This window comes from Octodon degus, unplaced genomic scaffold, assembly GCF_000260255.1.
Source record: "Octodon degus isolate 3935 unplaced genomic scaffold, OctDeg1.0 scaffold00105, whole genome shotgun sequence".
NCBI lineage: Eukaryota > Metazoa > Chordata > Mammalia > Rodentia > Octodontidae > Octodon > Octodon degus.
In genome coordinates this window covers 1,282,940-1,303,585 of record NW_004524681.1, presented here as the reverse complement: position 1 = coordinate 1,303,585, position 20,646 = coordinate 1,282,940, and the positions used below count along the sequence as shown (strand labels likewise).

Below are 20,646 nucleotides of genomic sequence, written 5' to 3'. Positions count from 1 at the left end.
TGGACAGTGTCTCACTATGTGCATGAACCGCAGTCTGTGCGTCCCTTTATCCTCATTTGACTCCCTGTGGGACTCCGCTTGCTTCCTGGTTATGAAGAGCAGCTGTGAACACGGAAGTCTCCTCGATATTCGGCATTTATTTCCTCAAATGCCCTGAGCGGAAGGGCTGGGTTCTGAGGTAGACCAAGTTTTGGTTTTCCGTGTGGATCCACTCTGCTCTTCCTGACTTACACTGCCGCAGCGGTGCCTAGGAATGCCGCTCGCGCTGCCTCCTCCCCAGTATTTAGGTTAGGTTTTCCCTTTCTGATAATATTTTTGCGACTCCTGAGATGCTGTTTCACATAGTTGCGATCTTGGTTTTCTTGAAGGCTAGCAACGTTGCTATCTTTTCTCATATTTGGCCATTTGCGCTTCTTCTGAGAAGCGTCCAGATGATTTGCCCATTTTCATTTATTTTTTTGGCTTTTTTCCAGACTTCTGGGCTTCCTTGGAGGCTGATCCTCTGGGGATGAGAGGCGTGGGGTGCTCTGTCCCGTCCTGTGGTGGTCACTTTCCTCACTCACGCTCCTCTGGCTGCGTGGGGGGCTCTTGGGCTGACAGCACGCTGCTGTGTCAGATGCAGGAGTCCATCAGCTGCGCCCATGTCTTACTGTGTCTCTCCAAGCTGTGTCCTTATCTGAAGGCCTTTGATCCGTGCTCGGCTGATTCTCGTAGAAAGCGAGAAGTGGGGGTCGGGTCTCCCCTCCTGCTTTGTAGTCCCAGGCCTCCAGCATCATTCAGTGGCTGTGTGCGCTGTGGGTGTCGTAGCTGAGGTCAGCTGGCCCGGGTGCGTGGGCCCACGCCCGGCACCTCTGTGATGGTGCCCCAGTCTCCACATTGTGTGTGTGTTTTAAGATTGATTTTATTTATTTGGTACAGGGTCTCACTATGCAGCTTGGACTCATGGTGATCCTCCTGCCTCAGCCTCCCCAGCGCTGGGACTACAGGTGTGTGCCCCCACGCCCGGTTTCAGTGGTCACATGGTGTGTTAGTGGTCTGACAGTGGCCTGCTGGGCAGGCACTTAGACCAGGAGCCATCTCCATGTCCCCTCTGCACTGGTTTTCGTGCCACTCACCTGCTGCTTGGTGACAACCACTCTCCAGGAAGTCTTGGCCTCAGATACTGTGGTGCCTAATGCTCTCGTTTTCTGCTCAAGATTTCTTCGGCTATTTCAGTCTGCTGTGGTGATGCTCCAGTTTTAGGGTTGTTTATTTGAGTTCTGTGAAGACTGAAATTGGAATTTGATAAGGACTGAGTTGAATTCTGTAAACTGCATTTAGCAGTATGGAAACTTTTATATAAATCCTTCCAATCCATGAAGGTGAAGTCCTTCTATGTTTGCGTTCTTTCATCAGTGCTTTGTAACTGCCGCTGTGGAGGCCTTCTGCTCCTGGTTAAGTTTACCACGAAGTGTGCTGTTTTTCTGTGGCTGCTGGGGGTGGAACTGCTTTGCTAATTTCTTTCCCAGCAAGGCCATTAGTCGTGTATAGAAAAGCTACGCACGGCTGTATTTGTGTTGGCTCGTGCTAGTTCGCTGAATTCATGTATCAGCTCTAATGGTCTTTTGGGGGAGTCTAGGCATTCTGTGTGCAGTCTTGTCCCAGCACACGGGCAACTGTGGCCTCTGCCTTCCCAGCCACGTGCCTTCTATTCATCTCGTTTGCTTCATTGTTCTGGCTGGAATTCCAGCACCAGAGTAGAGAAGAATAATGAAATCCTCATCTTCTTCTAGATCTTAAAGAAAATGGCTAAGCATGGTGGTATATGGTGTAATCCCAGCACTCTGGGAGGCTGAGGCAGGAGGACCGGAAGCAGAAGCTCAGCTGGGAAACTCGGTGAGACCCTGTCCCAGAAAGGCCCTTGGTTTCAGCGCCCAGTGCTGGATGGCGGGGCATGGGAAGGCAAGGCGAGGGCAGTGCTGAGCTCCTGGCTGGCTTTCGGCGGCATCCTAGGCTAGCTGTGGTGTCAGGGCAGTGCCGGCCTTGCCGGGTGAGCTGGGCGAGTTTCCTCCCTTCCCAGTTCTTGAAATAGTTGGTAGTGAGTCAGCGTCCGTTCTTCCAGTCTGGTAGGTTTTAGCAATGAGCCCACCTGATCCCAGGTTTTTCTTTCCTGGGAGAATTTTCATTATTAATTAAATATAGCTGCTGGTTATCAGTCTGTTCACACTTTCTGTCTTTGTGGTTTAATTTGGATAGGTTATTTGTCTAGAAATGTACCCTTTTCTCCCAGGTGTTCCCATTCATTGTCTTACCGTTATTCACAATGTGCCCCAGAGCTTATTCATGTTATTGTTGTATCAGTTGTAACGTCTCATTTTTCATCTTTAAATTTGATTTTTGAGGTCAGTTTTCTTCTTTAGCTTGATTAGACTAGGTAAAGATTTGTCCATTTTAGCTTTCTTTTCAGAAAACCAACACTTTATTTCATTGATCCTTTGGATATGTTTTGGTCTCTGTTTTTTATTTCTATTTTGATCTTTGTTATCTAGGCTTGCACTAATTTGGGAGCTGGGTTTACTGTAGGCGTTTATTGCTATAACTTTCCCTCTCAGTACTTTTCAGTTGCAGTCCACAAAGTTTTGGTATGTTTCAAGACATTTTAAATTTTCCTTTATAGTTTTAATGGCCCACTGTTTAATAACGTGTTGTCTAATTTCCAAATTTTGTTTAATTTCTAAAATTTATTCCATTCATAATTTCAGTTTGATTCTTCCAGGTTTATTCTGTTGTGGTGAATACCATTCATAAAATCATTTTGTTTTTCCAAAACTGGTTAAGCCTTATTTTCTCCACCTATGGCCTGTAATGGAGCGGCTCCGGGCACAGTGAGATGGGTGTGTTTTCTGCAGCCGTTGGATGGGATGTTCTATGAAGTTCTCTTGGGCCACTTGGTCTGCAGTGTAGTTCATCTGTCATGTTTTCTGGTTGAAAAACATTACTTGTATGAATGATCTGTCCTTGGATGAAAGTGGAGGGTTGGAATCCCTGAATATGATTATGCTATCATAGTCCGTCTCTCCCCTTAGAGATAATGCTTGTTTATAAAAGTAGTGTTCAAGCAGCGGGCTCACGTGTATTGACAGTTGCTAGACCCTGAGTTGACCTCTCATTCATTATGCAGAGACCTTTTTGTCTCTTTTTAAAGTTTTTATCTTCATGTCTATTGTACTGCGAGGATAAATTGACACAAACGCAGGTCCTCTGTCTGCTCTTGGTAGGCACTTGGACGCGTCCTTCCTGGTGGAGCAGCGTTCTGTAGGCAGCAAGTCATGGGTCCTGTTGTTCTCTCTGTTCGGCCAGTTTATATCTTTTAATCAGACAGCTTCGTTCCTTTCCATTTGATGTTTCCACTGATGTGTAAGAAGGACCTCTATGTCTTTCCTGCTTTTCTTCTGTTTCCCTTGACTCTCCTTTCTTCTTTCATCCTTTTCTTGTTGTCTTTGTGCTGGGGAAGCTTTTCCGTACCCACACACTGTTCTTTCTTCTCTTGTGCCCATGCGCTAGTGAGCTCGCCACTCAGCATGTCTTCCCACGCCAGCCGTCTTCTCCCTCCTAGCGCGGCCTCCCCATGTGGAGCCGTTCTGGTGCACAAGAGCAAGGGGCTTTTCTAGAAGCTAACCAAACCAGGTCGCTTTGCTCTTCTGTGCAGCGTCTGAATCCTTCCCACCTTAGGCAGAGCTCCGGCCCTCCAGGGCGTCAGAGCAGGCTCCCCGTCTGCATGTTCATCTCACTTCCGCTCAGACTCCTCTGCTGTCCCGATCCCTGCACCATGCCTACATCATGGAAGCATTTCCTGCCTCAGCTCAACATGCACCATCCCATGGTATACTTAAATTCCTGTCTTGCTTCCACCTGCCAAAATTTAGACCTGAAAGAAAGAGAAATTTTCTTTATTTTTGCTTACTGAATATAACTGTTATCTGACACATAGTGGCAAATATTCATTGAAGTAGTGAATGACGTCACATGAGTGAGTGATGGACGTCACTGTTCCCTTGTGGGGTTTCTATTTGTTCCCCACAAAGTACATTTTCAAGAAAATGTTATATCAGAAAGTTACCATGACTGGGCCAGGGAGATAGCTCAGTGGTCGAAGCGCCTGCCTGACAGACACAAGGACCCCAGTTCGAGCCCTGGTGCTGCAGGCCATGCTGGCCCTGGAACTCTGGGCATGCTGTACCAGCCCCAAAACCAGGCCTGGTGGTACACATCTGTAATCATAGCTCTGGGGACTCTGAGACAGGAGGATCACTAGGAGTCTAAACTGCATAGTGAGACCCTGAATCCAATAAATAAATACATACATTTTTTTTTTAAATAATGAAGTAGGAGCCAGGGAGATGGCTCAGTAGAATAAGTGCTTCCCTGGCAAGTGCAAGGGCCTGAGTTCAATCCCCAGTTCTGCCAAAAATAAATAAATAAATAAATAAAATTTTTTTAAAGAAAATTACCGTGACTATTTCTGCACTGGCCATATTCAAATGTTTCCTTCACATAGACAAATAGACTAAATGCAGCCTGGATGCTCTCTGAGATTTTGGTGCGGCTGCGGCCGCCCGGCGCTGAGGGGTCCGATCTGTCCGCAGGTCCTGGAGCTGCAGAGCCCGCCGCGGGCCAGCGTGGTGGTGAAGGACTGCGTCCGCGCCTGCCTGGACGCCACCTACAAGTACATCTTCGACAACTGCCACGAACTCTACCTCCAGCTCACAGACCCGGTAAGACGGGTGTGTGCTTTCCGACCGCTGCTTTTCTGCTCCTCACGTTTGCGTCCAGGAATCGGCAAGGACACTGAAGGGGAAACTCGGCTGGCTCATTCCCGGCTAGCTGCGGCGCGAGAATTTCCGCACCGTTTCTTGGGCTTGAGCGTCCCTTTCGCACACGCGGCCTGGGGCAGCTCGCTCTGCCCCGCTCTCAGAGCCGGCCTGTGCGCAGGGAAGGCCGCCTCGCTGGGCAGGCGTGGGGTCGGATCGGCCTGGACAGAGCAGGCTCTCCCGGGCCTCGCGGCGGGTGAGCAGAGGAGCGGCCGGCGCGCCCCGGGTGCCCCCGGGCTGGGCGCTCCCCTGAGCGCTGACCTCGTGAGCGGGACGAGGGTACTTCTCCCTGGAGCAAGGCAATTAAGTCGTGTAATGTACCGTTTACTTAAGAAACAGTTCAGAAATGCAAAAGGAGAAAAGCCCAGAGTGAGTCGGTCAGACGCGCGCCTCCCGCGGCTGGCCGAGCCCCACCGACGCGACGCGCCTCGGTCGCTGTCCCCTCGGCCACTGCCGAGATCGCTGTCCCCTCCGGCCGGCCGCTGCCGCGGTCGCTGTCCCCTCCGGCCACTGCCGAGATCGCTGTCCCCTCCGGCCGGCCGCTGCCGCGGTCGCTGTCCCCTCCGGCCACTGCCGAGTCGCTGTCCCCTCCGGCCGGCCGCTGCCGCGGTCGCTGTCCCCTCCGGCCACTGCCGAGGTCGCTGTCCCCTCCGGCCGGCTGCTGCCGCGGTCGCTGTCCCCTCCGGCCACTGCCGAGGTCGCTGTCCCCTCCGGCCACTGCGCCGGTCGCTGTCCCCTCCAGCCACTGCCGAGGTCGCTGTCCCCTCCCGCCCCTGCCATGGTCGCTGTCCCCTCCGGCCGGCCGCTGCCGCGGTCGCTGTCCCGGCATCTGGCGCCGCCCTTTGCAGAGATGAGCAGGCCATCGCGCTAGAGAGCGGACCTGCCCCTGGACTTATGTCTTACTGTCTCGAATTACCTATGGGTTTCTTCTTTAGATTTTGAAGAAATTCAGTCGTATTTTGTCATATGTGTAGGTTAGAGTCCTAATCGTGGGTGTCCGCAGTTCGCAGTGACTGCTTTCCTTGGGAGGCCCGGACCCCGTGCAGAGCGCGGCCGCCGCGCCCCTTCCCCACCCGCCACTTGGTCCCCTCCCGCGGGCAAAGGCTCTGTCTGCTGCGTTGCTCTTCGTCTGATGTGAGTGTCTCCTGTGAGAGAGGCCACGAGATCCCTGAGCGGTGTGCCTGCTTTATGTATTCCGCTTAGCAGGACGAGCTCAAGGAGCTGTATGTCCTTGCAGATGACTCGTTTACCCTCCTTTTTGGAAGATTAGCACTCATTGGGTATAAAATCACCTGCTGTTGCAATGCTGACTTTATTCTCTGGGACTGCTTGAATTTTATTTAATTTGCAGGAAATTCTAAGACGAGTTTGCAGGTCGTCGTGTGTGTGGGCTGCGTGGCCTTGTGTGTTGCTCCCCTCTCCACGGCGTGCCTTTCTTTTGGCCCTGGGGCTTTAGACGCACACTCTGATACACGCGTTGTCACCGCTTCTGCCACCCGGTATTCGGGTTGACTCCGGGCCACCCAGTGCCCATTCCCTTCCACCCCTGCACACACGACTGTGTGTGGCCCCCGGAAGCTTCTGGTCACATGGGCGAGGCGTTGGGTGAAAGCAGTGGTGCCCTTCCACGCAGCACTGAAGTGGCTGGGTCATGGGCCAGTGCCCCTTTCTGAACCACTGATTTCTTGCATAACAGTAGAAAAACAAATAATGCTGGCCACTGGGATTGCATAAGGAGAACAAAACATGGCCACAGGCCTGCCACTGTGTCTATCAGCTGTGCTGAGTGCTCCCAGTCCAAGAGCTTGGCACTCTGGACTCCTGGCATTAAAGTGGCTGGAGCTTTGCCACTGGCTTCCTCTCTTATGGCTTCCTGTTGTCTTTATTCTCTGAAGAGTATTCTACAGTTTTAACATCCTTGTCTTTCTTTTACCTAAAGGATGAAGTCCAAACTTCTTCTACGTAGCCGAGAGGCCGCAGTGGTCAGGCCAGGGTCACTGGACAGAAATAGCATACTTAAGTCGCCTCCAGGGTCAGGGCTCTGCAGAGCTCATCTGATAGGCTGGTGCTGAGGGCAGCCGGGTGAGCAGACCCAGCCAGGCGAAGCAGAGGAGGAAGCCCTGAGTGGCTCAGAGTGACTAAAGTACTAAGGGAGGGAGGCTTGCGCGGCTGGCCACGGCAAGGCCCTGCTACAGTTGGTGCTGTGAAGACTATGCAGGGACCTCAGGGCAGTCTGAGCAGAGTTGGCCAGGAGAGACTCTCCTTCGCCCTGGCCTGTCACTTCACAGCAGGAGGGAAGCAAATGGCCAAAGCAAACTGGTTCCCTAACCTGGTGTCTTTCGGCACAAGCGTAGTGGTGAATAAATCAATTAAATAGGTACTTGCTTGCTTACTTTGTACCAGGATCTTGTTGAACTCAGGATCTTGTGCTTGCCAAGCAAGCGTTATGCCCCTGAGCTATATCCTAGCCCTAAGCAGTTTATTTCTATAAGAAAACTTTAAAGGCATTGACTATAAATCAAGTACTCCTTTGTCATGTATACCATGCATGACAAAATGTAAATAAGTTGTAGCATAGCTCTGTAAATCAAATATAGATTAATATTTTCTAATTTGCTTTCAGATATTTATAAACTTTGTACTGCATAGTTTTCTTTCCAGGAAGGTAGATATGAAGTCTTGTCTATGGAGAGTGCTTGGAGCCAAGCTCTGTTTACAAGACTTTGTCATAGGCAGAGCTGTTGTTTGCAGCTAGGGGAGGGGCCCCAGGGTCTGAGCGACAGGGCGGGCCAGAGCTCCACACCCCTCTGGGTCCGAGGAGGAGTCTCAAGACCAAGCATCGCCCCCCTCTGTGAACAGCCACTCCCTTATCCCCACCAGCTTCTGGCTGTGTGCTTCATGTCACGCATCTGACCTGTCTCTAGATTCCAATGGTTTTGCCCGCAAAATCAGCACCTCCATTTCAGGTGCATGTGGAGCCCACTGTGTCATCAGCTCCGTGCTTCTCCCCACTGCTCACTGAAACCATGAGGTCTCTTCTCTGTGGCTGTCCACACTTCACCCCAGCCCTCAGGTCTGTGCCCAGCACAGCAGCTAGAATCAGCCTTCCCATCATAAGTCTCATAGGGTGACCCACCTGCCTCACATTCATGTGCGATGTGGCCCCCAAGGCCCTGTGGCCAGGCTCCTGTCCCCTGCACAGCATTCTGGCCACGCCCTCCATGCAGGCCTCTCTCCAGCCCACAGCACAGCATCATGGACAGGCTGCCCCGTGCCACAGCGGTAGCCTTGCCTCTCTGACGCCCAATGCAGTTCAAAGCAGAGCTGCCGACTGACAGTGAGTGCGTAGATGTGGATGCACCTTGGGGGACACAAAAGAATCTCCAGGTGTGTGTGGAAATGAGACAGAAAGGAGCGCTTATTCCCGTGGGCTGTGCTGCCCTGGGGGTGCAGCAGGTCCCGGCAGCGAGCCCCAGGCAGGAATGGGGGCCACTTTCGCAGCCCAGCCTGCAGTGTCTTCCCGCTCTGTGCTCTGCAGTGACAGCAAGGACACAGGTCCCTGATGGACAGCTCTGCTAGAGGAGATGCCCTTGAGAGCAGTCTTTGGGTATTTTTAAGAAATTATTCCTTGCTGCATGAAGCCACTGACAGTAGAGATTTGTCTGTTACCACAGAGTAAACTGGATTTTGACTAATTCGCCTTTAAATCCAGTCCCATCTATCATATAAACTATTTAAGCTGAAGCTGTTCCCTTAGAGATGCATACCCAACTCTTCCCCATGGTAGGAAGGCTCTGCACAGCCGAGCCCTGGCCGCCCTCACTGCCCCGTCACCACGGTCAGAAGGCCCTGCACAGATGAGCCCTGGCCGCCCTCCCTGCCCCATCACCATGGTCGGAAGGCCCTGCACAGCCGAGCCCTGGCCGCCCTCCCTGCCTGTCCCCATCCAGCAGTGTCTGCCAGCACACCCTATGCTCTGTGATGTCTCTCTCACAGTGCATCCCACTCCGCAGCACACCATGCCCCCAGGGTAACGCCCACCCAGGAAGCCTAGGTGACCTTTCCCGGCCGGCTCAGGTGCCTCTGCTCCCTGTGCACATGTCCCCAGCAGTGTGACAAACTGCTCACAAGGCCTGTCCGAGGGCATCTGTCTCACCTGTCTTTTCCACTAGACTGTGAGCTTCATCTTTAATTTTCCCCCGCACAGGGGTGCACGTAACTCAGAATAGGGTGAGGAGTGGACTAATTATCTAATAAGAGAGGGGCTGGTAAGATAGCTCAGCAGGCTAAGCAACTACTGAGGCAGGCACAGGGACCAGGTCGGTCCCTGGCACCACATGCCATGCAGGCCCTGACCCCTGACGTGCTGAGCCCGCCACCAAGCCCATGCATGGTGGCGCATCCCTGTAATCCCAGCACTGGGGAGGCTGAGCCAGGAGGATCACTATGAGTCTGAGCTACGTAGCGAGATCCTATACCAAATACATTAAAATGAATAAATAAGACAAACTGTAAAGATAGCATCAGCTCAATTGGTTATGTATGGTCTCCTTCAAGGATGTGACTTAAGGCCTCCAGTCAAGGACGCGGCCTCTAGCATCACAGCCCTGAGCGCAGCCCCAGTTCTACTGCTCAGTCCCGTGGTCTGAGGTGACACACTTAGCACTCTCTGCCCAGAGTCATCATTGAGGTGGAGTTTCCACTTCAGCATGACCTGAGTGCCCCCTGGACGGCACAGTCCCTGGAGCCAAACTCAAGAATTGCGAGGCCGTTGGACACAGTGCAGTTCTGATCGTTGAAATGTAGAAGCATGCATTCTCTCTCCAAAGGAATTGTGAAGAACCATCTAAAAGTAAACTCCTTGGAATAAAAAGAGGAGACTTATTTTTGTAGAGAAGTCAAAATAGTCGCGATTACAAAAGGAAAGAATGCAGATGTGGGCCTCCACTTTCGATCGGTTCACCTGGGCTAAACCACCTGACTCCATGTGTGTTGTTCAGTGTAGCCTAACCCAGAACCCAGGCATGCCTGTGTAGACAGAAGGGTTGGTCTCCTACACCAAGATTCATGGGAGATCAGTCTATAACCAGCTGAGAGATTCACTCAGCAAACATTGCCCAAGACTGTCTATGCCAGGCCCAGGAGTAGGTGCTGTGGATATCTTGCAGACAAAATCATATTTTTTTTGTCTTTTTTAATGCATTTGGTACAGGATCTCACCATGTAGCTTGGACCTGTAGTGATCCTCCTGTCTTCAGCCTCTCTAGTGCTGGGCTCGTAGGCCTGCACCACCATGCACAGTCCCAGGGGCTGGCTCAGCACACCTGGGGGCAGGGCCAGCATAACATGTGGTACAGGGGATGAGCCCTGGTCCCTGACCTTGCCTAAGCAGGTGCTTGGTCTGCTGTGCTGTCTTGCTGGCCCTAAAATTATAATTTATTAATATTTTTAAAAATTTCAGACAGACTTAAAAATGTTTTACCTTACCGTTCTCTGGAATAACTCCTCTTTAGTCTAGAAATGGAAAATCTATACTCCAGAGGCTACTTTAGGCACGTGGGAGACGGGTGGGAGAAGTAAGTAGTGTGATACAAACTTGGATTGTCACCAGTTCAGAACACGTAACTCTTACTAAGTTCAAAGTAGAAAGATTCTCGGGGGAGCAGGTGGGGAGCAGGACAGGCAAGACCGCCTTCTGAAATGCATTTTAAAGGCATGTTCCTTAGCTAACCCCGCAGCAACACTCAGTTCCCCAGGAGGAAGTTGATAAAAGAACTTTTTCTGTAGACCAAAGAAGGCTTTTCAGCTCATTTCTGTGTTCCTGGCCATGCCCTGTCCCGACCTGGGAGCTGCTTTATGCAGAGAGAACCCACAAGGAGACGTGGAAAACAAAGGGACTCTCTGTGCAATGCCACCCGCATATCACTATGATAGCTTTAAGCAGCTTGTTAAAGTTTGAGCCGTGCACTGGATGGCTGCCTAAGCAAATTGTACTAAGCTGTGTCTTACCCAAAACACACCTACACTTTTACTTTTGAAGCATATTCGGTTCTGGCCATTAGACCAACAACAGACCTCTCAGCAGATACCCTACAGGCCAGCCAGAAAAGAGGGGCACATTCGATGTCCTAGAAGAAAATAAGCACAAAGAACACTTTCCCAAGCAAGTTTACCCTTAAGATATTACAGAAAAGGGGCAGCCAGATAGCTCAGCAGACTAAAGCACCTGCGTAGGCAGAGCACAGCGGCTGGGGTTTGATCGCTGGCGTGCTGTGCTGGCCTTGGCCCTGGGTGCGCTAAGACAGCAACTGAGACTGGGTGTGGTGGGGCATGCCTGTAATCACAGCTCGTGGGAGGCTGCACACAGCTAGGTCACTAGGAGTCCAATCTAGTAGAGAGACCCTGTGCACCCTGTACTAAATGCAAAAAAAGAAAAAAAGATATTACATAAAAATGAAGTCTAGTTAAAATAAGAAATGAGAGGATTCATGACCACCAGACTAGTCTTAAAAAGCACTTAAAGAATTCTTGTGTCTAGGAATGAAAGAAATACAGCTGCCAACGTGACACATGGGAAAGCATAAATCCCACAAGAAGAGTAAATATACAAAGGAGGAAAAGAGAAGTACCAGGCATTGTCAGCATAGGCAAGCCTCAAACCAAAGATGAACAAGGCAGGAAGCATAGAACAAGGAATGACAAAAATTAGAACGAAATTAATAAATGAATAAGTCCTCTATTGATGATAACCTGAAATGTAAATGAACTAAATTCGCCAATTAAAAAATACAAAAGGGCTGATGAATAAAAAAAATCCAATAATATTTTGCCTACAAGAAATTTACCTCACAAGAAAGATACCCAAAGTCTGAAAAATGGGAGGATGGAAAATGACTTTTCAGATAAAAGAAATTCACAGGTAAGCAGGCATGACTAAACTTAAATTGCAGAAAATAGACTAAAGATTAAAGCTCTAAGGAAAGACAGAGTCACTCTACGATGACCAAGGACTCAGTTCACCAAGCACACATAATGACCATCGTTTGTGTGCACTTGTGTTGGTATGCCAGGTTTTACAAAACACTATTACATCTGAAAGGACAGATAGTCTCCAATAAAATAATTGTGGGACTCTTCAGCAACCTACTTTCATCAATGAACAGATAAGCCATAGAATAAATCAGCAAGAAAACATCGTAAGTCAACTACACTGTAGATCAAATGCATTTAAAATTTATAAAACATTCTGGTTTTTTCATGTATTTAGTAAGGGGCTATAAGGCCTCACTGCACAGCCCAGCCTCGTGGTGCTCCTCCTGTTTGCAGCCTCCCAAGCGCTGGGATTACAGGCGTGCACACCATCACGCCCAGTCTCTGTCATGGTCTCCGTGCACCTCGGGGGCAAGGCCTGCATGATATAAAACATTCTAATCCATAGCTAGAGAATACACATTCTTTCCATTGGTGCATGAGCATTCCTCTAAAATATACCATATACTAGTTTTAACAAGTTCAAAACATTAAAATTATATCCTGTATCTTTTCTGATTTGAATAAGTAAAACTAGAGGTCCACAAAATAAGAAATCTTAGAAATCATACGAATACATAGAAACTGAAAAATACACTTTGGACAAAAATAAGGTTATTGATGAAATCAAAAGGAAAGTTTTAAAGGTTCTCCAAACACATGAAAACGTAGACACATTATATCAGAATTCATCAGATGCAACAAAAGCAGTACTCATGGAGAAGCATATACTAGTAAGTGCTTAGACCCTCAAAATAGAAAGATTCTGGGCCAGGGAGATAGCTCAGCAGCATCCATACCTGCCTGGCAAGCACAAGGTCCCGAGTTCAATCCCCAATACAAAAGAGAGGGAGGGGGAGAGAAAGAGAGAGAGAGACTGAAAAAGAGAGAGAGAGATCCCAAATAACTAAGAGCTTAGAAAAGGCAGAACAAACCAGACCCCAAATTAATAAAAGGAAATTAGAGATAACAATGCAGAAGTATATGACATAAAGACTGAAAAAAATACAAATGATCAATAAAATCCTAAACTAGATTTTTGAAAAGGTAAAATCAGCAAACCTAACTACACAAGCAAAAAAAAGACACAAATAAATGAAATTAAAGATTAAAAACAGATATTACAACTGAAAAATATATTGCTACAAAAATTAGGCAGTAAATGTTACTTTGAAAATTAAATGCAGACATCTGGAAAACCTAGAAAAAGTAGACAAATTTCTGGGTGTGTGATTGCACACTGGTGCCCAGTGAGCTGACCAGCAAGTCATGAGATTGGTGCTGAGGAGTCCTGCCGCTGCTCTTCCCTGTACCACCAGCAGCTTTAGGCACCACAATTAAGCAAGAGAAAGAACTGAAAGGAGGAAGTCAAGTTGTCCCTGTGCACAGATGGCGAGATTCTATGAAAAGAGACATAATCACTAGGAACAGCCAGGTGAGTCCAGTGAAGCAGAGGACACAAAATAATGTGCACAATTCAGTAGCTTTTTTGTACACTAAAACTTTGCTGAGAAACAAGTCATGAAGCTAACCGCATTTACAACAGCTATGAAAGTCCCTGGGAATGAACTTAACCAAGGAAGTGGAAGACCTCTGCAGTGACGACTATGAAGCACTGAGAAAGGTACCAGGAGCTAGAAAACCCCTCATGTTCATGGTTTAGAAGAATTAGCATTTCTGAAATAGTGCTGTTACCCAAAGCAGTGTGCTGCAATCCCATCAAAAGACGAACCACATTCTTCACAGACCTAGAAAAACCACCATAACATCATCATGCACACACACGCACTCTGAATAGCTGGAGCAGTCTTAACCAAAAGCGCAAAGCTGGAGGTATAATACTTGATTTCAGAGTGTCTAACTGGTCCACAGAAACAGAGCCAGAGCAGGCCGTGCGCGAAAGCAGGCACACAGACGGGCGAGGCGGAGCTGGGTCCCAGAAGGCCCCTGAGCATCCGCAGCCAGCAGGCCTGTGACAGTCTCCCTGGTGCATGCTGAGAGAGGTCGGCTCCCTCACTTCACGGTTGAACCGCAGAGACTGGGACCCGACCCCTGCCTCCAGCCCTGTGTGGCACCAGCACAGGAGGAACCCCAGTCCTAAGTGCAGGCCCTGAGCCTCCACAGCCAGTAGGAAACGTCACTGGAGAAGACACTGGTGCAGGCAATTATTTGCTAGAGGAAGTCCAAACGTGCAGGAATCAAAAGCAAAAATTAACAAATATCTCACGGGATCCATTAGCATGCGCAGGTAATACTTATAAATTACAATTTTAGAAGACCTGGCTTTCGAGAGCCATCTGTATATACCAGAGTTTACATGTTATCATAAAATATAAATACCAGCAAAATAGGAATAGAACATTTTAAATGTGAGGTATGGTGGTATCATTTTCAAAAGCACATCTCAGTAAGATTCAGCAAATGAAATCGAGATCCGTTTGCTTGAAATCTACAGAAGCAAGCTACTGTTTCACAAAGCAGAAGGCTTGTGCAGTCGGGCTACGGTGGCGCGTTCCTGTCGCCTCAGCATCTGGGGGCTGTGCAGGAGGATCACAAACTCAAGCCCAGCCTTGGCAACTCGGCAACACAGCGAGACCCTTTCTCCAACCTAGAGGATTTAGGGGTGCATCCTCAAGTGAAGGCCCTGAGTTCAGCCCTCAGCCTCGAAAGAACCTCACCGAAAGGCTCCAGCGCAGCAGCACTCTTCTCACCACAGACCATGTGGCGCACAATACCGGAGAAGAAGCAGGTTGTCCGTACGCACTGTTATGAAAACTGTCTCTGTGGGAAAGGAAAGGCCTACGTGGGTGAGTCCAGTGAAGTTTTCAAGTGCTGATTTGAGTGGTACGTCTTAGTAAATCAAATGCTTCCAAATTCATAAAAAGCTCAGCAGACATAATGAAAACGATGCACTTTCTTACAGTTATTTTGACTCTGGCTTAGCTTCCCCCACTGTTCTGCTACTAATAATTACTTGAGAGTTTGCTGAACACAGGTTCTTGGTTACCTGAGACTCCCAAAATAGACTAACAGGTCAAGAGTCCCCGAAAACTGCATTCCACGCAGGTGATTTGTGTGATGTCTGATGTTGGTCCTGTGTTACATTAACAGAACTTTATTTCTGTCTTCTCTGATTTCTTGGTGCTTTTTTTTATTGTTTTCCTCTCAGTGATTTTCTAGAAAAGAAACATCATTGAAAATTCTGTTTTAAAAAGGACTCTATTGGGCTGGCCAGCTAGCTCAGCAGACTAAGTCATCTTCTTAGGCAGGTGCAGTGACCTGGGTCTGATTCCCAGCATGCCGTGCCCGCCTTGCCTACAGGGTGCACTGAGACTGGGCGTGGTGGCATGCACCTATAATCCTAGCACTTGGGAGGCTGAAAACGGGGATCAGTAAAGTCCCATCTGTGTAGTCAGAGCCTATAGACCCTTACTAAATACATTTTAAAAAATAAACCTCTAAAAAAGAACTCTATTATGTGAAAAGTCTGCTGAAGGGCTATTTCTTGTCTAATGGTCTGTAATATTTTCAAATACGTAGGCTTCTCTTTCCCAGCTTCTCTTTATATACTTTGAAGTATATATAAAAATACTTAGAAGCAAGAGGCCCCCTTTTAAGAATATTTTTGGCTACAATCAATCGTTTCCTTTTATCATCCTAAGCAGCAAAACCATAAAATGGTGTTGGGTTAATAAAATGTGCTTTATGTGCCGATTACCTATCATCCGCTATGTTTTACACTTAGCGTCAGGTTTCTCCTAAAGGCCCCAACTCTTCAGAACAGTATCAAATGGCATCAGACCAAGCCACAAGCCACCGCTTCACCACCTCGTGGAGCGTGAGTTGGCTCAGCTAGCACCACACACGTGTGGCGCACATTCTGTAATGCGAGGCAAAGGCGGTGGCTGCAGTGCGCTGCGCCCGGAACCCTCAGACCCGGCGCACGGCAGGCAGAGGGACCTGCACACTCGCGAAGAAGTGGCCCATCCCTTCCTCTCTGCCCAGTGCGTTCCTGTCCTTCCGTGTGCTCTGTGGCTGTCCGTAGAGAGCCTGTTTCCTTGCTGTTCTTTAGAAGCCCACGCCAAGAATTCCGTGTGCATCCCGCTCTGTTGCCTTGAAGCCTTACGCAGTGAAAACTATCTTTGAGTTACTCTTTTTCTTTTTGGGCAATAGGCTAACTAGCCAGAAAATTTCAAATCACATAGGAAGATGGGTTCTGGGGTCCCCATCCCACATGAGAACAGGATTTTGAAATTATTAGCTCCTACATAGCTATACAATAATTTGAGTTTTTTCTCGTATGCCAAGCCCTGCATGAGTAAGGGAAAGAGAAATGAATGAGACAGCTGCAGTCCCCATTCCCATAGGACTCCCAGTCTAGCCAGACAGAGAAGCTCTAAAACAATAATTACAGCAATCACACCAATAATTAAAACTGTGTCACGTGCCAGGAGGAAAGTACAATGCAGATTACAGTATTAATAGGAAGAGGCTTCTGGTCTGGAGCGTAGTAAGAGGAGGAGCTTGGAATACTTTGGCTCACTCTACAGACACATCCCCAGGAAGACTGGGAAAGCTTGTAACAAATGAGACACCATTTCACCTCCATCCGGGGTCATAAGTGGTAGGCAGCACCTGGACTATGGCAAGCAGCTCCATTTCTCCTCTCAACAAGGAAGCGAGGTGGACCCCGTGGGCTTGTGTCATGGGCCCCTCTGGCTGCCACGGAGCTAGGCCACAGGGGGCAGCTTGAACCTGGCAGACGCTCCAGCCTCACTTACTCGGCCAGCCACAAGGTCGGCGCTGCTGGCCATGCCTCACTTCCTCTGCACCTCTGGTCCCTGTCCTTTCACTGTCCTGGTTTCCCACTGGCCTCACAGGCTGCTCCCCTTTGACTTTGTGCATGATGCCCTCCTGCCAGGTCTTTAAATGTTAGAATCTTGGGGTGTCACCCTTGGCCTCCACTCAAGCCACACCTGAGTACCTCGGGCCTAGGCCTCACCCTCAAGACAGTCCCTCAGGAAACCTGGAGGACTTGAGCAGGTCTGGACCGATGAGACAGCAGGGCCTCCCCGGCAGGCGGACGGGGCACTTCTCTGCAGCATGGGGCTGCTCTCCCAGGTTTGGGGCAAGAGGAGCTCACCTGCTTCTGCTTCACAGGAACGAAGAACCTGCCCCAGTCGGGCTGGTAGTGGGCTCTTTCCAGGGAGAGCTGAGGCTTTAAAGTGAGACCCATAGCACCACAAAGAAGCCCCCATCAGTGCAGAAGCAGCTGCATTCTGGAAGCCAGGCAGTTCCTCTAAACCTCAGCCTCTTCTGAGGAAAGGAGGGCTAGTAACAGTTATCTCATGGGACTGCACGAGATGGTGTTTGTGAGTGGCCTCGCTCGTAAGTATTCAGAGCGGCCCTTCCTTCTTCCCGTCAGCACTTGCCTGATCCTGTGCAGGGCCAGGAGTTTGTGCTGCAGCGCCGTGTGCTGGCACGCAGCTGGGTCAGTCCTTGCTGTGAGCGCCAGCCCACGAGGAAGGCAGTCACAGCACGTAAGACACGTGGGCTGCGGGCCCGCCAGGCCTCCCTGGAAGTGGAAGCAGAGCGCTGCTGCCGCGTCTGCCAGCCAGGCCCTCGGGGCTCTGAGGACACCAGAATGTGCTCTGCACTCACCCTGCTGGCGTCGCGCTGGCGGAAGTGCATTGTGCCCACCCTTCCTGTTTGGTGGCCAAGTTCCTTTTGTGACAAACCAAAGTGGCATCTTTGTGCAAAGGAAAATCTCAGTGCTGCTGCTGCCCAAGGAAAACGCCTTAGAGGTCAGTGCTGCCAAGTTCACAGGAGGCATCCGAGCATGCCTGCTTCCCAGATGTGCGCGTCTTAGAGACAGCTGTGCGCGCAGCCACAGACAGACACAGTGTCCCCGCCTTCTCATGTCTGCGCTCCGCGCTGCCCTGAACTTTGTTTCACTTAATAGATCTTTCATATGGCTCCATGTTGTCTTTTCCCTTGTTGCTGAGTCAAAATGCCCAATGCCCAAAATTAAGGAAGGAAGAGTTTATCTAGCTCACAGTTTGGGCAGGGTTCAGTTCATAATCAGCTGGCTCCAAGGCCGGGTGGCACATGGCACGGGGCAATAGTTCAAGGGGGCAGAAGACAGCAAAAGCATAAGAGCAAAAAGGGTGAGAAGCAAGCTCCTTTCCTGCCCTCATAGTGTAAGCAGGCTGCCACCCTGCGGTGGAGCCCTCGTCCTGTCTGCATGCCCTCCTTCCGTTCAGGCTCGAGAGGTTACATGGCAAGAGCCTGGCCCTGTGCTGAGCTGCACAGTTAGGCTTCTGCACTTCTCAAGTCGATGCAATATGTCAACCATTATGATATCTAATGCATAAAAATAGTCCTTTCCGCATACCTGTAATCCCTGCTCTCTGGGAGGCTAACTCAGGAGAATCACAGTGCAAGCCCTCTTCTTGCAATTTAGCAATGTAGCAAAATAAAAATAAAAAAAAATTGAAAATAGTTGTGGGTAGCTTAGTGGAAAGGCCTTGGGTTCAATACCCTGTACAAAACAAACTTCTGTCTCTGACTGCATGGCAGTCCATGGGAGGGATGTGTCCAGGTTTATTTAACCTGCCCCTGCTCCTGGTGACTGAAGTCCCTCTCATATTGCGCTATTGCAAAGCAAGGCTGGTGGGCAGTGCCCGTCGTGACTTGTGAAACAGACTGTCCGCCGGACGCAACTCCGAGAAGTGTATGAGTGATCAGTCGTGGGGCACATGGATCTGTAATTGTCATGGGCAGAGTCTCTTCAGCCACTGCAAAGTTCTGTACCGTGTCTTTTCCCGTATCTCACCCATACACTGTTCTAGTGTTTGTCCTAGTGCATTTGGGCTGCTGCTTTTTTAAGCTGGAAACTATGCTGTATTGGATTTTTTTTTTGCATTAGATTTTATTGGTACATTTTAGATATGTATAACAATCATGCCCATCATAGGGGACTGCTACTTTTAAAAAGCACCTACATGAGGTGATTTAAAAGTTCATGAATTTGCTTCTCACAGTTCTGGAGCTGGGAGTCCCTGATTGAGACGCTTGTGGGCTCGGGCCTGGTGGCCCGCTCACCCACCAGGCGATGCCTGCTCACTGTGTCCCCCAAAGAAGGGTAGGGAACTCCTCCCCAAACAGAGCTTTATTCCAGGGTGCCGGAGCCTCCTGGCCTGTCACGCCCCCAAGCTCGCTCTCTGAACACTGCTTTTCAGCATGAGGTTCCAGCTTCAGGAGGTTCCATGAGGCGCTAACTAGGCGCAGATTTCAGAGAAGTTGACTTTTAGACTTATTTTTGTAACTTGATAACTACAAAACTAGGTATCACTTAGGAGTTTCAATGAACATTTCTGTGATTATCAGTAAATTGAAATACTTTTCACAGTAAAAAGCCAATGTCCAATCGAGGTTTTGTTCACTTTTTCCTCTCAGTGTATGTATTTTGATCAGTAAGATCAGCAGGTAGGCTCTGTTCTGTAGTAAAAATATTGTGCATTTGTCCCTGAATTATATGTGGCTGCAAATATAATTCCTTCAGATTATGTTTATGGCGTTTTGTTTTTCTTTTTTAAATTTTGCGTTATCAGATGTACCTATTTACCTCTCAGAGAGCCGTGGAACCCTGGCCCTCCCATCCTGACTTCGAAATCATTTAAGCAGTCTTATGCTATCTCATTGTTCTGCCCGGAGTGCTTTTAGTTTTTCACACTTAAGCAACCCACCCGGGACTCCTCGTGAGGCGCAGTGTGATACACACACTGCTGCAGAGTACGTTTCCATGCAACTCGGAGAGCAGGGCATGAATTATAGAGCACAAGCAAATGAACACACAATGTTGGCGCTTTGCCCGTCCTAGCACATGCCCTGAAGTGCTGGGGGAAGGACTTGCTCTTTTTCTTCTAATGCCTAGCAGGCCTCTCTGTAAATTGTTTTCATAAAATATTAAATTTGAAAATATTGTCATGCTTCACTTTAGGAATAAAATGACTTTTTCTATCTGAAACTTATTACTTGAGAGTCTACAAAAGAAAATAAGAATTTTTTTTCTTTGTATTTCCATATACTTTGGGTTTACTGGTAAATCTTTTAAAAGACAAAGCAGAATTTAAGAGTTTTCAACAAACTCATTTATTTAAAAATTCTCCACTCTGTAAGGTTAGCATAAAAATAGAATTAGCAAGCGTGAAATTTTAGAAGAAAGTGATTTAAAGAGATAGTCACCAAGAAAGCCAGGGCACAGCACAAACAAGCAGCCCTCCGCCCATGACTTTCCACAGATGTTCCTGCTCTGTAAACAATGGCTCTTGTAAACATATTTTTCCTTTTTATATATATATATTTTTTAAAATGCTGTTGTCTTTTGGCTTTGGCTGCTGTAAGGACAGTGCTGCCCGAGACAGGCTTAACCCTTTCTAGTATGGAAAGGTGGAAAAGGATCGAAGGGATTCTTTAATGCATAGGTGGAGCTGCGCAAGTGGCCCTGTCCCCTGTGGCGGTGGCAGCCGTGTGTATGTTGAGAGCCCAGAAGTAAAGTTCTGCCCCAGCCCAGGAGGCTCCGGACACTACCCTCCCGTCTCCAGCATCGCCCGAGTAGGTAGGGCAAGTTCTGAGCCATAGGTCTGTGGATCGATGTGCTGAGCACCAAGCATTTGCCTCTGGATCTCAGACCCGAGGCCACACGCCGCAGGCAATGCCGCCTGTGCAGCTCCACACTTGGCCTGCAGAGTCTATTCTGAGGTAG

The 20,646-nt window shown here is 48.9% G+C and overlaps 1 protein-coding gene across 2 annotated transcripts in view; it reads left to right on the top strand.

Moving 5' to 3' along the window:
• Unc13c (unc-13 homolog C) overlaps nt 1-20,646 on the top strand; it is a 429,116-nt gene that overhangs the window by 247,770 nt on the left and 160,700 nt on the right. For both annotated transcript variants that reach the window (XM_023724104.1, XM_004638987.2), the window contains one exon: nt 4,626-4,754. In XM_023724104.1, the coding sequence (XP_023579872.1) occupies nt 4,626-4,754 (129 nt within the window). The remainder of the gene's footprint in view (nt 1-4,625; nt 4,755-20,646) is intronic.